Here is a 17,005-nt window from a genome sequence, read left to right as displayed (position 1 = left end):
CGAATGAATTATTAGTGCATCACAGCATTATCAGGATTTCGATCAAGAGTATGTATTGGAGATTGTCTCGCTATAGATATCAACAGGAATATTGTCATATAATTATAACATCCAGTTTGATGCATGAGCGAATGAGTCTCATTCACATAAAATTTTGAGTCGGGTGCCAAATAATTACCCGTCAGTAATACAACAATTACGCTTTTCAGGAAGCTGAGAAAAACTGTACACGGAAATTTTGTTGGCTGGCCACTGGGATTCTGCAACAAAAGCCAACAAAAAATCCTGTCTGCGCATCCGATCAAATCCAGTACTTTCAAAGGATTTCAATTTTACAATGCTTCGTGAAGGAATAGTTGTATTGAAAATAATAAATGCAACATAACCAATCCATCAACAGTACTACTGTGTCAGGGAGAGAAATATAGAGTTTTGTGTCCAGCAATAGCTTCTTTACACTAATTTTGACGATGCCGTTTGTCGAATGAGGATGAATCATCACAATAGACTTGGTCGACTCGGCCGTTTCTGGTCTTGCTTTAATGAATGCGTCAACTTCATCATTGCAGGAATCTAGAGCAGGAGTAAAAATATCACTGAGTTTTATAACAAAGTCGCACCGAAGGCAGTAGACCTATATCAAATGCTGTTCGGAAGTATCATAAAAATGAAGGATTGCCAACTGCATCCTACCTAACTTTACGACTATTATGATGATAGTGATAAGTTTTTATCTTTTACTGAGCGGTCAATATTGATAGGCTCAGTCACAGATATCTGACACTCCTCATTCAATAACTAAAGTAACTAATATGATTACATGACCGCACATGTACCGTACACAAAAAGAAGTGTATTGTCAAAAGTAATAGCAACTCTTCCATTAATAGGAGGTCAGCGATATATAACCATTATACGTCATGAAGTCAGCAGGTTATGAACTCCCTTTATAGTAACTAATGCATTTATAGATCTTTTTTTCTTAATTGATTTTCAAGTGTTTTTATTTCAGACTATGTACACTTCTACTTACAAGTTTTTCAAGGCATACATATTTCAGTTATTTGCACATGCACGTGAGTGTAAAGAATAATAATACTTCGATGACTACCATACCACAGTCAATACTATTATAAGCGGTTAGTTACACTCTTACAAAACTATAGCTGACACAGTACATTTTCACTTACCGATTTCGGACACTTTGTATAGCTTTAGAAGTGCGTTCCTCTGACATTACCACAATTTCACTGGTGCGTGGAAATAAAATATGAACGGCACTACTGCAGTACGTCGGCAAGAGTTGCCCGTGTTCAGTAGTCAGTTTTCTTGCGTGTTGCGTATCTCGGATACTTCATTGAAGCAAGATACTTGTTAGTGATTCGCATTTGAAAATGACTCTGCCTTTGGTTGTCTATAAGTCCGCACTTTTGGTCTTAATGGCGTCCGGTCGTCTGTCGGTATATGGATGGGTTTTGGCAGCGATGTCAATGCAATGTAGGTACGGCATATTGCGTATTGGACCAACCATACGCGACATAACATCTGACTCTATGAATTATCTCCTTCACAGCTTTCATGATCCCACTCAAAGACCCAAATCCACAGCAAATCTAAGCAATAATCCCACCTAACAGCCAACAGAAATAACAAGGACTTTTGTTGTGTCAACTACTTGACGTCATTTCACGGCTGGGTGATTTCGTTTCCGTTTTCCGGAATTTCGATTTGTAATTCAAATTACTTGAAAACTATCAGGTAATTTCAATTTTCATTATTTTATTCATATTCCTAACCACATATAATGTACGAAATAAGGTGAAGTCATTTTGAAGATGCAGTTGACCTTTAATATGCAGGTGACATAAACTTAAGTATTAGCTCATCACACTGTGATACAAAGATTTGAATATTCCCATCAAACTTCTCTGAACAACAGACCCAGCGCAAAGTACCACAAAGAAGTGTTCATTGAAACTGATTCAGGCAGTGAGAAACAAATTTTCAGAACTATTCATATTCTGTAATTGAAATATGAAACTGGGAGAAACATTTTAAAACTGAAAAAAAATAGACGAGAAAAACAACGTACAAAAATTTTATTGTGACAGCAATTCATGGACATGTAACACGAAGATCACCACCACCACCATTTCTACACACCCGGCACAGAGATCATTTAGCCGGAAAGGTGATTCAAAGATATATGTGTTGCTGTTGAGTACTCGTACAGATTCGATCGCTATATTCAATCGTATTGATATGATAACAGAGTGAATGGACGTCTACTCTAAGTAACAGCATATTTTAGTATAAGGTATTTCTGTCAATATTACTGCATCATGTTCAAGATCATCATCGCGAGAAGAAAAAGATATGCGTTCCGCTATTCTACTGCATGTGTACTTTCATGTCTTTTCAAGCCACCAAGCCGGGTAAACGCTTTTCCGCACGTCTGACATGCATAATTTTTGACTCCTGTATGTGCATTCACATGGGTTTCCAAGTTACTAAGCTGACTAAACGCTTTACCACAGATCTGACACTCTAGTTTTTGACTCCAGTATGTGTATTTCCATGTCTTTCCAAGTCACCAAGCTGCGTAAACACTTTTCCGCAAATCTGACATGGATAGTTTTTGACTCCAGTATGTGTATTTCCGTGTCTTTTCAAGTTACTGAGCTTAATAAACGCTTTTCCACAAATTTGACATGCATAGTTTTGGCCTCCAGTATGTGTTTTCTCATGTGTTTTCAAGTGTCCGATCAGAGCAAACGCTTTTCCGCAAATCTGACATGCATAGTTTTTGACTCCAGTATGTGTATTTTCATGTTGTTTTAAGTTACCAAGATGGGTAAACGCTTTTCCACAGACCTGACATGCATGGTTTTTGACTCCAGTATGTGTATTTCCATGTCTTTTCAAGTTACCAGGCAGGGTAAACGCTTTTCCGCAAATCTGACATGCATAGTTTTTGACTCCAGTATGTGTAATTTCATGTTGTTTTAAGTTACCAAGATGGGTAAACGCTTTTCCACAGACCTGGCATGCATAGTTTTTGACTCCAGTATGTGTATTTCCATGTCTTTCAGAGTCACGAAGCTGGGTAAACGCTTTTCCGCATATCTGACATGCATAGTTTCTGACTCCAGTATGTGTATTTCCATGTTCTTTCAAGTTACCAAGCCGGGCAAAAACTTTTCCGCAAATCTGACATGGATAGTTTTTGACTCCAGTATGTGTATTTCCATGTTCTTTCAAGTTACCAAGCCGGGCAAAAACTTTTCCGCAAATCTGACATGCATAGTTTTTGACTCCAGTATGTGTATTTTCATGTTGTCTCAAGTTACCAAGACGGGTAAACGCTTTTTCGCAGACCTGACATGCATAGTTTTTGACTCCGGTATGTGTATTTCCATGTCTTTTCAAGGTACCAGGCTGGGTAAACGCTTTTCCGCATATCTGACATGCATAGTTTCTGAATCCAGTATGTGTATTTTCATGACTTTTCAAGACACTAAGATGGGTAAACGCTTTTCCGCAGATCTGACATGCATAGTTTTTGCCTCCAGTATGTGTTTTCTCATGTGTTTTCAAGTGTCCGATCAGAGCAAACGCTTTTCTGCTAATCTGACATGCATAGTTTTTGACTCCAGTATGTGTATGTACATGTCTTTTCAAGGTACCAGGCTGGGTAAACGCTTTTCCGCATATCTGACATGCATAGTTTTTGCCTCCAGTATGTGTTTTCTCATGTGTTTTCAAGTGTCCGATCAGAGCAAACGCTTTTCCGCAAATCTGACATGCATAGTTTTTGACTCCAGTATGTGTATTTTCATGTTCTTTCAAGTTACCAAGCCGGGTAAACGCTTTTCCGCAGACCTGACATGCATAGCTTCCAGTGTGTATATTTCCATGCGATTTCAGGTCGCCAACCCGCACAAACGATTTTCCACGGATCTCACAGTCCTGGTTTTTGACTCCAACGTGAGCAGTATGTGTATCCGCATGTATTTTCAAGTGAACGATCGGATTATACTTTTTGCCAATGCCCTTGCATTCATGATTTTTCAAAAAAGTGTGTGATATTGAATGTATTTTCAATAAAGTGATTGCAGCAAAGGTTTTTCCGCAGATCTCACATTCGGTATTTCTTTCTATGAGGTGGGATTGCAAGTGAGCTTTCAATCCGTCCTTACGATGGAAGCTCTTTCCACAGATCGAGCACATCTTCTTTGTCATTCTTGTGGATTATCTGTATATTACTTTACTCCTTCAAGCATCACACACCAACCGCTCTCTGCTTGGAAACAAGTATTCAACGATAGCTTATAATATGGCAACCCAGTCTGAAATACGGAAAGAATTAGCAAAAACGGAGCACTGTGATAAATAACAATATCCAAGAATAACAAACTTACGATCTAATAATACCAGTTTAGTAGAATTATTAGGCATTGTGATGATCGGCAACCTGACAATTCAGACGAGTAGTTCCTTACAGATGTTTCGCACATACTTTTGCAGATCACTATTACATTTCAGAGTCGCTTTCGGATATTGGCTGCGGGTAGAAGATTTGGGACGTTCAGGTTTCAACTTGATCGTCCGAAAGATTTCAGCTCCAAGACACCATACTGGTAATTTACTGTGTCTTCAACAAGTCAATGGAAGAACTGAATATTAGATTCAAAACAATTTTGGAACAAGTGTGACACCAGGCGATTAGGGACGGGTATCTGGTTCGGAGTAGGCACTAGGGTTGGATGATCCGGATAACGGTTAACCGCAGGTATTTTTAATATCTGATATCCGGATATAATTCTGCAGGTTAACCAGATAAAAGAGTATCGTTGTTAATGCGTTTTACACTTTTTAGTAAGCTTCAATAAGTCGTATTAGCAAGAAGCGTGTTGCCAATTAGCGAGATGAGTCCGTGCACATTGCACAATGTAACGCGACGCGATCTCCCGCTGATAAGATCGTTAAATTAGGTCAAGGTCATTGATTTTTGAAGACTCGGCTATCGCGTCTTTAACCAGCCTATAGTTCAGCTGGATACAAGAATCGCCTATGCAATAGGCCCTGTGCAGTGTGCACACTATACCATTGCTGGCCTGTACAATCACATCTGCATTGGCTTGTTGCTCATGATATTATCGCTGACCTACACAATCGCATCTGCAATAGGCCTACGAAAGATATAATCGCTGGCCTAACCATCGCGTCTCGGGCCTAGCATGCGTTGGCTTCTCTCTCGATGGCTTGGTGACAATATGCCGTTAAGCGTATTCTGATTAGCGATTGTGATAGTGACATCGCGAAACTGGATGACATCGAATGTTCGTAAACATGTGTGTGCGTGCAAGCGTAATTGATTCCCGCTGACACTTAATTCGAAAAAAATTCGAAACCCCTCATTTTATTTCAAACAACCCCCTTAATTTTCTGGCTGCATTCCTGATCACGTGAATTTCTCACGGAGGAATCAGAGCGAGGTATCATGTCGGCATCAATTCCAGTATCAGTTACTCGTCCTTCTAGTACTCCAATCCTAAACGGAAGAATGGTCAAATGCAATGTAAAGTCGTTGGAATTTCCTGTAGGTTTAGATTCTCTACGAAGCGCTGCTTACTATTCAGCCCACTTCTGTGGAAGCTGAAAGAGCATTCAATGCATGTGGACTCGTTGTTACAAGATTCCGGTCCCAGCTACAGGATGCCACAATTGATTCGTTGTGCCTTATAAGGACGGCGTTGCAGAAGCAGTGAACATTAAATTTGCATGGTTTTTCTGGTATTCGCTCGTACTGCGCGTGTAGCCTACGTATAGGTCTACTCTATAATAACACTGTGTAATGATTTCGCGATACGTTTTTCATGCTGACCTCGTGAAATCGATTGTCTCACCTAGCAGTTATTGTCCGCTCAACCGGTTAGATAAATTCCAAATATCCGGATATATCCGTTATCCGGATAGTGAAAATTTTTGATATCCGAACTAACCCTAGTAGGCACCATGGCCTTGGTCGCGACCAGCTCCGATAGCACTAGCCGACAGAGGAATGTGTTCGACAATCTTTTGGAGACCAGTGGTTCTTCCACGTTTACGACCACTACCCGAATCTGAGTGGCATTACCATTACGCGACTTAAGCCTCACTTATCGAAATGAATGCATGTCTAATGCTAGAATGCTTCACTTTTCATAGGCATGTCCGAAATGGTGAAGATGCCGACAAGCAGCTGTACGCAACGGAGTTCTATGAAACATGATTATGATTAATTACAATACCAATAATACCGTAATTTTCCATGCATAATGCGCAGAATTTTACCGATTTTTTCCCTAAAATAGGGGCGTGCGTATTATACATGGGTACAGCAAGCCTTGAAAAAAATCTTCCTCAATCAAAAACTTGAAATCACACTTTTCTTCATGTTTGTTTCCGATCGCGCATCACCTATACCCATCGTGTCTCGTAATTCGTATTATAGAGTGTAACTCGCTGCCAAATAGAGAAGCATGTTGCCAACTAACGAAAAGCGTGTTGCCAATTAAGGAGAGTCGTCTGCACAGCGCCTGCTGAGTTAGTTAGCCGTTTGTACGCGAGCGGAATTAGGTCGCTGATTGCTAAAAGCGTCCACGACAATCCTTGCCGATTCATCCCGTCAACAACAGGCCTTAACAATCGCATACACAAGAGGCCATTTGCGCAAGATATAATCGCTTGCGTAATCAGTCGCATCTCCAACAGGACTGGTGCGCCCGACATAACCGTTGGCCTGAGCAATCGCATCTGTCATTGTAATAGGCCTTGTGCGCAAGATATCGTGTGTTGCTAGCTTGAGCTATCGCGTCGCCGACCTCACAGGCTTTGACTACGATCTACTCTCGTTTAGAGACAATGCCGTTATTTGTATTATGATTAGCAATCATTATGTCATGATTGTTCGACAGTGACATCGCAAAACAGAACAACATCGAATACTAAACCGCAACTATTCATGTACTGCGAATGCAGGGTGCGTACTATACATGGGTACAGGCTCTTTCCCAGTAATTTACACGCTATTTTAAGGGTGCGTATTATACACAGGGCATGGTATGGTATGGGAATCTTCCATACTCCATACCCGCCCAATCGTTCCATACCATACTTGACAATTTTCCATACCATAGCAACATTCTTGCATACGGTACCATATTTGATACTTTTTCCATACTTTCGCAACTTGACCAACCTCTCAAGTGTTATTCTATTTTTGATGTATGGAAATGTTCGGTGTTTATATTCTAATTATTTTGGAAGAGATTATCCATTAAAACAGCCCTGATGCACCAATTATATCCCCAGTTTCTTTATATCATATGTCGTCAGCGATATGGGAACGTATAATATAGGCCTATATACACGGGATTATTTGGAAATCAAAACAGAATCTCATGACATGTATATCTGGTGTGGTAACGCACTTCTAGCAGTAACCTCATCTACAGAATTACATAAAACTAAGGTACTGTCAAATTATAAGATAGGTTCCCAACCTTTTTGGCTTCATTCCTCACTTCAGATTTATTCCGAGTCTTCATTTCCCACTACCCAAAACTCCTGAATACCCTCTAAAAATGTCCCTCGATAACGTTTAGCCAGAAGTTTAGCAGGGACTTGATATTGGAAAACCACACCAGTACGCAAGACAATCGCATATTAACTGCAACATAATACGCATTGTGAACCGATACCGGTAACTCTCAAAATTTAGCGAAAGCGTTATTTCACGTCATACTGGTCGTGCTGGATGCGTTTATAACGCCATCATTGGTTATATAGAGTTAAATACCGTAATGAGTTTTTGCGAGCAACACGCAATATACTTTTCGACACATACATTCCAGAGCAGTTAACTGGTAACCATAATCGCACATGTGTCTCCGTGAAGATGTGAACTATCCTGTATATAATGTTTAACAAATGCGTCTATATTCCCCACCAGAATCCATTAAATTCCCCATCAGTGGGGAATTCCCCACCAGTTCGGAACCACTGCTTTCTACACTTTAAAATTGCTCCTCCAATAAAATTTAGTAATACTTTCTTTTGTGAAGACTTGCTACTGGTGCAAGTTAAGACCCCCAGAATGGAACAGCACGGAATAAAATTAATGAGCAGTGAACTGGTAACCGTACATGAAATGTTGTGAGGTAAGCCGACAGAAAAATAGGAAGGGTTTGAAATTTTTCCGAATGTACCAAGGCAGCATCAATTTACATCGAGTAAATGCCGAATATATTGCATGGGTCAGATAAACTTCCTGGTGTTGACGAACTTATGCGTATGGTAGATATAAGCCACCATAACCTACACTGTCGCACGCTACTATAGCTCGAGCAGTAAGAAATGTGTCATTTCATCTGTAACGAGTCCGGCTATGCTATCAATTAGCGATTCCACGATCTCCCGTGAATACCTATATGCATATGAACGTTTATTTTAACGAATTAGGTGGTTTCAATCACACCATTTCACATACGAATGAACAGCAACCTATATGAGGGAGATCGCGTGCCGCTGTCCAATCGATTCTCGCTAATTGGAAGCACTGATAATACGAATTTCTGAATTGCAAATGAGCGAAGAAATATCAGAGATATATATACGATCGGCATTTCATACAGACGTTTAACAAACGAAGTTAATAATGTAAAGAATTTGTTTTCCAAGTGTGTCTATTCCCAACCAGAAGTCCCTAAATTTCCCACAATTGGGGTATTTCCCGCCAGTTGGAAACATCTGCATTAGAATATATCTTTAAGTATAATTTTTCATCACTACAATCTTTGCGACAGCTCCTCAAATGTCTATATTTCCCGCCAATCTGTGGATCACACTCGTTAGTTTCATTAGCCAACATTATATCAGAAATGTCCATTATATCAGAAATACCCAGATTTCATGAAATTAGAATGCGTTTTGTAGACTGGCATATCGTAACGTCGCTCTAAAACAAGCTACATATTTTTTAATTACAATGATGGTTATGTCGAATAGATATTGTGTGGTGATCATCCTCCCAAAGCGCAGAAAATCATTTCCAAGTTCAACAAATTGATCAGAATATTCATGTAACTTCTACATTCTCAGAGTCTACGATTTTAAAACTCCATTGGTTATTTACGTAGTGGAAGTTACGATAAGCAAAATGCAATTGTAACGCAACAGCGGTCGAATATCATTCATTTTTATGCTATTTAAATTGAAATAATTATCAATAATATTATTTACATTCATAAGCGCGTCGCGAAACTTTATTGTCTTCAAATAGGAGTCGACCGGTATGGGTGAGTCATGAATCGCAATATGAACAATATGAACATAGACAGTGAGCGATTTTATGTGCTATGCAATCAATTTGACAAAGCGAAAGTAGGATAATTGTCATGGTTCTGGCAAAACTGACAAAGTATGGAAGTATGGAAAGCACGTTCAATACCATACTTGGGAAATTTCCATACCATACCATACTTGCACTTTTCCATATTCCATACCGAAATTTCGCTCCATACCATACCATACTTCCATACCATCCCATACCCTGATTATACATGGGGGCGCACTATATTCGGAAAACCACGGTAGTCGTTGATGTCGCATGATATTCATCATTCAGGGTATTCTTTATGCACAACTCCACTTTATCAGCATTTTTCTACACGCGAACTAATTGCAGCCAATTCTCAAGATCAGGGTCACTATGCTCAGTCCTGTCGTTGATATGTGGAGATTTCTTATGAAATCCGTAAATGTCACCGTCTCGTTTTGAAGGCTCCGAGTTGAAATTCATTTGAAGTTAATTTAACTGATTTGCCGACAAGAAAGGCACTGGTATCAATCCACCAAAGATGCATCTGTATGAGGGGTACCATATCAATTTGTTTCAACATCTCGAAGCTTCGTATTCGATCCGCTATTTTGGCTGATAATAACAGACTAGCATGTAGCTATACAGTTACTCACATATTTTTTTAGCAGTTTTTTAGCAATACAACACAACACCTTTCTGTATGTATGGTTAACTTTATATTCGTTATTCGATTCAAGATAAATGGTCATTTTGGTCAATTAATCTGGATTTCACACAGTCAGCAAAATGTAATGACTTTTCATCATCACTCATTCACTCATACTTCGAAAATTCAATCCGACTTGAATCGTGAATTGACTTGACTAGAGTCGAGTCACCTTCGAAAATCGATTGGCCTGACATGATTCGAAGGTAGAGACTTGATCCCAACACTGGTTCAAATACAGATTCCAATCAAATCTGTGAAATCTGTCAAATCTCATTTTATTTCTTATCTGACATTTGATTTTATTGATAATGCTAGAGGAGAACTTGCTGCACACACATTCTCATGTGAGAATGAACTCTAATTTGATATGAGATTAAATTGATTCGACTACCAAGTTTTCACGAATTCACTATCAGTAAGTCTAAGTCTAACCTAATTCGGAAATTTAAAATATGTGTAGCTAGCTAGCTAACTTTAAAAAGGCTGAAAGTTTTCTAGTTGTCCAAGTCTGCCCTAAACCTATTACGAACACGATAAATTTTAACATGTTCGCCGAAACTTTTATTGGTGATGGTCATAAGGGTTGTCCAAAATTTGGAAAATCTTACAAATCCTCCGTTGTAATGTCTTATTCTTTAGATTATTGATAAAAAACGACAATGGGCCTAAAAGAAGCTCACAGGAAGGCCGTTAAGATTTCGTGCACAGCGTTCGAAAGTAGCTGCCGAAGAATGGGCGTGCCACCGACCATAGAACGGCGAGAAGACTAGTAATCACGAAACCACGGCTCTTGATTGGCTAATCGGCTATGCCTAAATGACCACAACAGCAGCAGCTTGCTGATCAGCTGATCAAGGAGTCTGCTACCGGCGGCGATTCTGAAAGCGCATCGTATATAGGTTGACATATAATCATTTGGGATTGATTCAGGGTATAGTGAGGTACGAAATACATGATGAACGAACAACAGCTGCTTCACAAAAACGTCTAAAGCAGGGGTCGGCAACCTTTTGCTAGTCACGGGCCGAATTCCGAGTGCACAACTTTTTGGCTGGCCGGATTTTTTCTTAATACTATATTTAACTCTGACGTCGATATAGTGCCCTACATTGATGCAATCTCAATCATACAAATCACAAAAAGGCAAAACACGTGTATTTACACTTCAACAACGCAGGATAAATGTGACACTTGGCTCAGCTCGTTTTGTGAAAGGTTTCCAACTTCTGGTAACAAGTCAGATGAAGCAAGAATCAGACGATATTCTAAATGTGCGTTGGAATACGTGATCTTAGCTTGTTCTTCGTGAATTTCATTCTTGAAAACTATTGTTCACATGCGTACGCGCTACCAAATGACGATGCCATTTCTTTTGCATTGTTGGTCAAGCTGGGATAAAGACCCATTTCAATAACGGACTCTTTGTCAAAGTCGTGCAGCGATATGCTCTTTGTATGAAATTTGTCATTCAATTCAACTGCATCCCATTTCAAAAGGGCCCATTTGAAATTTCCAGGCAATGCTATTGGCGTTCACATTAAACGGGGTACTGAGCAATAGTCAGAATTTATTTTGTACGGAACGAATGTTGTAAAAGCGGGTGGCAATTCAGTGATTAAATTTCCTATCACAGTTACAAATGTATAGTGCTGGTACCAGGTTTACTCTCCTCCAGTATAGGAAAGTGAGCATAATTTTTTTTTTACGGTTGTAATTCCCAGAGTCGCAGTTTTGTTTCGAATGCACCTCAACATCTCATGTATTCAGTTATTTCCCCATGAAGTTGCAAATTCAATTTGTTCAGATGTGACGTTTAATGTACTACGAAAGCAAGATTAGATACCCACTTCGATGACAAGATTATGAGTCGGCGATGTTGGTTTTTTCAAGGAAAGTTGCTAATTCGTTTCTCAGTTCATACACTCGTGTAAGCATAGCTGCTTGACTTAATGCGCGAACATGGCAGATATACAGGACATCGCCATATTGATTCTCTGCTTCTAGCAATATATGGGGTAGGCTATCTGTCGGTGAATAAGTTTGTGAGACCAAAATCAGCTTTCAACACTGTGTCCAAAACACTATTCAGGTTTGTTGTCTTGGCGTACAATGTCCTCTGGTGAACTAAACTGCAGATGACTAACGTATGCGGAAAGGAAAGGACGTATAAAGGAAAGGAAAGGATCTGATAAGTGCTGAGCCTATAACCCGCTGATTCAGCCGATCCTTACAGCTTTCAAAACTTTAACTATGTACTACAACCTGAGCCCAATAAGATCACACACATTATCGTGTAATTGTTAAGCTTTATATTTGTATTCAATATTAATATATCCTTTCTAAAACTAGAAATCGGTCACCTCTTGCATAAGCGCCTATGCTTCCTCTCGTTGAAAATAAGGCATATAGGCTACGGCGGTTTCCTTCACAATAAAGCGGTCATTCTTTAGACGTTTTTGTGAAGTAGCTGTTGTTTGTTCATTATGTATTTCGTACCTCAACATACCATGAATCAGTCGTAATTCATTATCTGTCAACCTACATACAGTGCGCTTTCAGAATCGCCGCCGGTAGCAGACTCCTTGATCACCTGATCAGCAAGCTGCTGCTGCTGCAGTGGTCACTGGAGCATAGCCGATTAGCCAATCAAGAGCCGTGGTTTCGTGATTACTAGTCTTCTCGCCGCTATATGGTCGGTGGCATGCCCATTCTTCGGCAGCTACTTTCAAACGCTTTGCACAAAATCTTAACGGCCTTCATGTGAGCTACTTTTTGGCCCATTGTCGTTTTTTACCAATAATCTATAGAATAAGACATTACAACTGAGGATTTGTAAGATTTTCCAAATTTTGGACAACCCTGATGGTCATATTGTCGTGGATAGAAAAGGACCCAAAGGTGGTGAATTGATTCCAACACTGGGTACAATTGACGGCAGGACTAAACTTCAAGATTTTAGCATGCACTGTACACATAGTCGACACTGCCTGAGAATCCTAGTTTCCACATTGGTTCCTTTTATAGACCTCATTTTATTTTGAAATTCTGCAATCAAAATGAAATGGAAGAATTTAGTATGGCATTTTACCATATTTTTGAAAATAGGTAATGAAATGCTATTTATATGACTTTTAGAATTCCCGGAGCCATTCAATATCACCTCAACATGTTTCATTCCAATTTTAGACCGTTTAACGTAGTGCCAGCATGTGTTCCCCTTTTGTAATCAGTAGATCTGTTTCGGGTATTAGGCTTCAAGTCAAGTTGGGTATTAGAGTATCCTTCATTGTGACGACATAACTATAAGAAAGATGTGTTAAGTTCAGACATGTACCGTTTATACCAGGGGCAGGCAACTTCTCCAGTCTGTGGGCCGGATATCTGGAATTTAAGTACTTGGCGGGCCGCATTGCTGAATCGATACATTATTTGCTCATTTATTCACATATACAAGGAATAAATCGTTTTTAATGAATGTATGGCAGGTCAGGGGTAATCGTCACCAACTAGTAGAGAACGCTGTTCTGTTCTTTTGAATTCTCCACTAGTTGCTGACAATTAACCCTGATGAGTGTCAGCCGAAAATATCCGGGTTCATTTCAATATGAACATACTATTCAATGAGATATTGAAAATCAAAATAATATTAGGATGATTGTCGTTGAAGAATTTCAGAACAACACATAACTCAATTGAACCAAATTAAATAAGAATTACTGAATTCGGAAAAGCTTCAAACTTGAATTATTAAATAATAAAAAATTCCACATCACAAAGAAATACAAAAACATGAAGCTCAGTCCATAAAAGATCATAATTCAGACCCATAAAATCAAGAATAAGAATTGTCTGTAAACAGAGCTTAGTCGATTTCACACAACACGGATCTCTTGTAGCATTTTCAGGAAGAGCATGAATTTGATAGGAAGTAGAGCACATTAACATTTCACAAATTAGATTTTAATTATATAAATACCGTATCATTTCCCTCTAATTAGTCTAATAACACAACTGGAATGTCCAGTTGTCAAGTCTGCTGTAGCGCTAATAAACATACGGCTGTCACCCACGATCTCCATCTCGTGAGTAGTTGTTTGTAAGTCTCGCTATGAATTAATTTGCATTTCCACTTATTATTTTTACGAGTGTTGTCTTGGCAGCATGAAAAATACCAACCCAATTTTCAAATAGTAATGACCCTCCTAATTAGATAGAAACATGATAAAACATTTTAAAAAGAGAAATTCAGCTCACAATAGCTGATTGCTTTACTTCCAACAAATTCAATCACCGATGTATGGCAGTAATAATATAACTCTTAGTATCATATCAAAGAGTGTATGATTATAGTACCGTACTTGAAATCATCTCTTACTACTCAACTTGAATTTTTGCAATTAATACTACATTCGAGTACGGTACTGTAATCATTGTGCCCATCGGTACTAGTGACATTTTCATCAGTGAAAATATTAATATAGGAACCAACCATAAGAGACCATAATCAAGTAGCTCTATATTCTTGTCACACAAATCATAATGCGACTTTAAGCAAAAACATGAGACGAATATCAATACTTCAGGGGATGCAAGCTTTCTACAACAATTATCAGTTTGAAGATTTTGAAAATTAGCTAACTTATGCAAAATTGCACGTGCTGCAATACCTTCCTTGGTATACTCCACACACTGAGAAATGTTCCCCGTGATAACCAACAGTCAATGTTCCCATGAGCATGCCAACATTTATGGTTTTGCGTGAGATTATAACTTCACCTGGATATCTCTCTTTATCGATACAAACATACAATTGACATGCATTTTGTTTGTGAAATGCAATGCACCTTATGAATGTGCGCTAACAATACATCATTTCCGATCGCAAAAACAAAAATGTGACAAGGTGTCAGATATTTCATTCGTGTTTGCGTACTACAGTCATGGTATATTTGGGAACGCCGATAGGTGGTGCAGACCAGATATGGCGTCTGATAACCTGCTAGAGTTGCAACCTGAGTCCCACGTAATGGGTGGCTGGGTAGATATACTTAGCTCAGGGTAGTAGGCGCACGTTCCTGCGTTAGTCCTGGATCTGACAACTTCAACGTGGATGCAACGACAGTATTGCCTCAGATAGATATATTGGTCGAATAGGTATGGAGTATACAGTAGGATATCGCGTATGAGTCTAGCTTGTAAAAATGAGATGCACGAGCTGATAAATGGCAAGTCACGTGGTAGCGAGAAGAAAGATATAAGTCACGTGATATACAGATATGGGCGATGTTCCGATGTACCATAATGATGTTGTATCTTACAAAGTGTATGAACCGTGAGAGGGCGCAGGGCGTCCCACATCGCCTCCTGCTAAAAAGGCGTGATTATAGCGACAATACAAAATGAAATTTACATGCATTGGATAGCAGTACAATTACGAGACGTAATAATTGCAACGGATATCACATAGTGTGTGGTTTAACGTGGTAAGGCCGAAGTGTGTAGTTAATAAAGTATTGGTAGAAAGGCGATAACACCAATTTAAAATGCAATATTGTAGCCTGATGTTGCAATATTTATACAACATGATAGCAATGAAACCATATATGAGATAGTGTATTGATAACACGTTAAGGGTTAGATTAAATATAGTCAAAATGGCGAATTGGTCATATCTGAGGCAATTTTTGTGTTTTATTAAAAGAACAATAAACGAAAGAAGAAAAAAATATGTACACAAAGGAATTGACATTAGGTATGGCGAATGCGTCATACGCTAGAACAAATTGGTGGTAAGTCGAAATGAGTGTATGTTATTTGTAAATGCAAAATCCTAAAAGCGGAATCTAGTGTATGGTTTGGGAGCATATTAAAGTCAAAACTACTTTTGAAAGTAATCGAAACACGAGGTATTAGAAGATAGGAAGTAACGAAAGTAGGAAACTGATGTCTGGGTTTTCTAGCGACCAGAGACTGCTTTTATGAGTCAATGGAGTTGAATAGAAAAAATTACTTAAATGATGGTCTGGTAGTCAAACCGCTTAAAATGGCGAGATTTGTGGGAAATTTCCTGAACCATTAAGATTAACGACCATTGAAATAGTCACAAAGACCGGGGCCCGAAATTATGCGAGCCGTATATATTTTCGGCAAGAACAGTCGTATTGACGCATTCGCTAATGGGTAGCCTATACGAATGAATCTTGAAATGCTAATAAGTCCGCGTGGGGAGATAGATAAAAGTCATGAATCATAATCGAGTCTATAGGGATTACGAAATTCGCCGCGTTTGAAAAGTGAACAGTCCATCAGTCTTTTGGAAGACCGAATAATTATTTATATACAGTTAAGCCATGCACCGGGGGCCGCGAACCTGCCTGGAATAATTAACAGTCAATGCTCATTGCTCATTAAGGGTTGTATTTAGATCCAATTAGTTCACTCCGCCAAGGTTAAAACGCGTATCGCCTGCTGTGCGAATATTCTTCACGACTGTTCAAGTCGGCTTTAAAATGCGTATAATACGTGGTTTTACCAAAGCGCCATACGGAACTTGAAATTCCCGTAATGTCTGATAGGGCGGCGTCGGCTTAGCAGAGATTGTTGTGTAGTAGAGAGCATTTCGGCGGTTCGCGATAGACCCGTGGCAGGCGACGACGAATTCTAGAATGCATTATAAGCAATATCGGCAGCAAGATGATAGTTCACAAGGTGGTAATTAGCATAATATCATAGCAATAATGGCGATGACAAATTGAAAGAAAGTAAAATACAAAAACACATCGTTCGTCAGTGAACCAGATATGAGGTGGTGAAAATCTGCACCGATAGGGAGTATACGCTATAATGTGAGCGTAAGTACTAAGTATTGAATCGATTCCATACGTGACGGAGCGACGCAAGGCGGTTATATAAGCCTTGTGAGTAATTTGAGC

At 39.2% G+C, this 17,005-nt stretch overlaps 1 protein-coding gene across 1 annotated transcript; it reads right to left on the bottom strand.

Annotated features, from left to right (window-relative positions):
- Window positions 1-1,854: 1,854 nt before the first annotated feature.
- On the bottom strand, window positions 1,855-15,038 carry LOC145455258 (uncharacterized). Its single transcript, XM_080333242.1, has one exon. It carries the CDS (start codon window positions 4,240-4,242, stop codon window positions 2,548-2,550), a length of 1,695 nt encoding a protein of 564 aa, XP_080189368.1. The 5' UTR covers window positions 4,243-15,038; the 3' UTR covers window positions 1,855-2,547.
- Window positions 15,039-17,005: the final 1,967 nt, after the last annotated feature.

The sequence above is a fragment of the Botryllus schlosseri genome, chromosome 1 (genome assembly GCF_051294905.1).
Source record: "Botryllus schlosseri isolate E-star chromosome 1, Bs_hap1, whole genome shotgun sequence".
Lineage (NCBI taxonomy): Eukaryota > Metazoa > Chordata > Ascidiacea > Stolidobranchia > Styelidae > Botryllus > Botryllus schlosseri.
The sequence above is the reverse complement of the archived record's forward strand: the minus strand, read 5'-3'. Positions and strand labels throughout refer to the sequence as shown.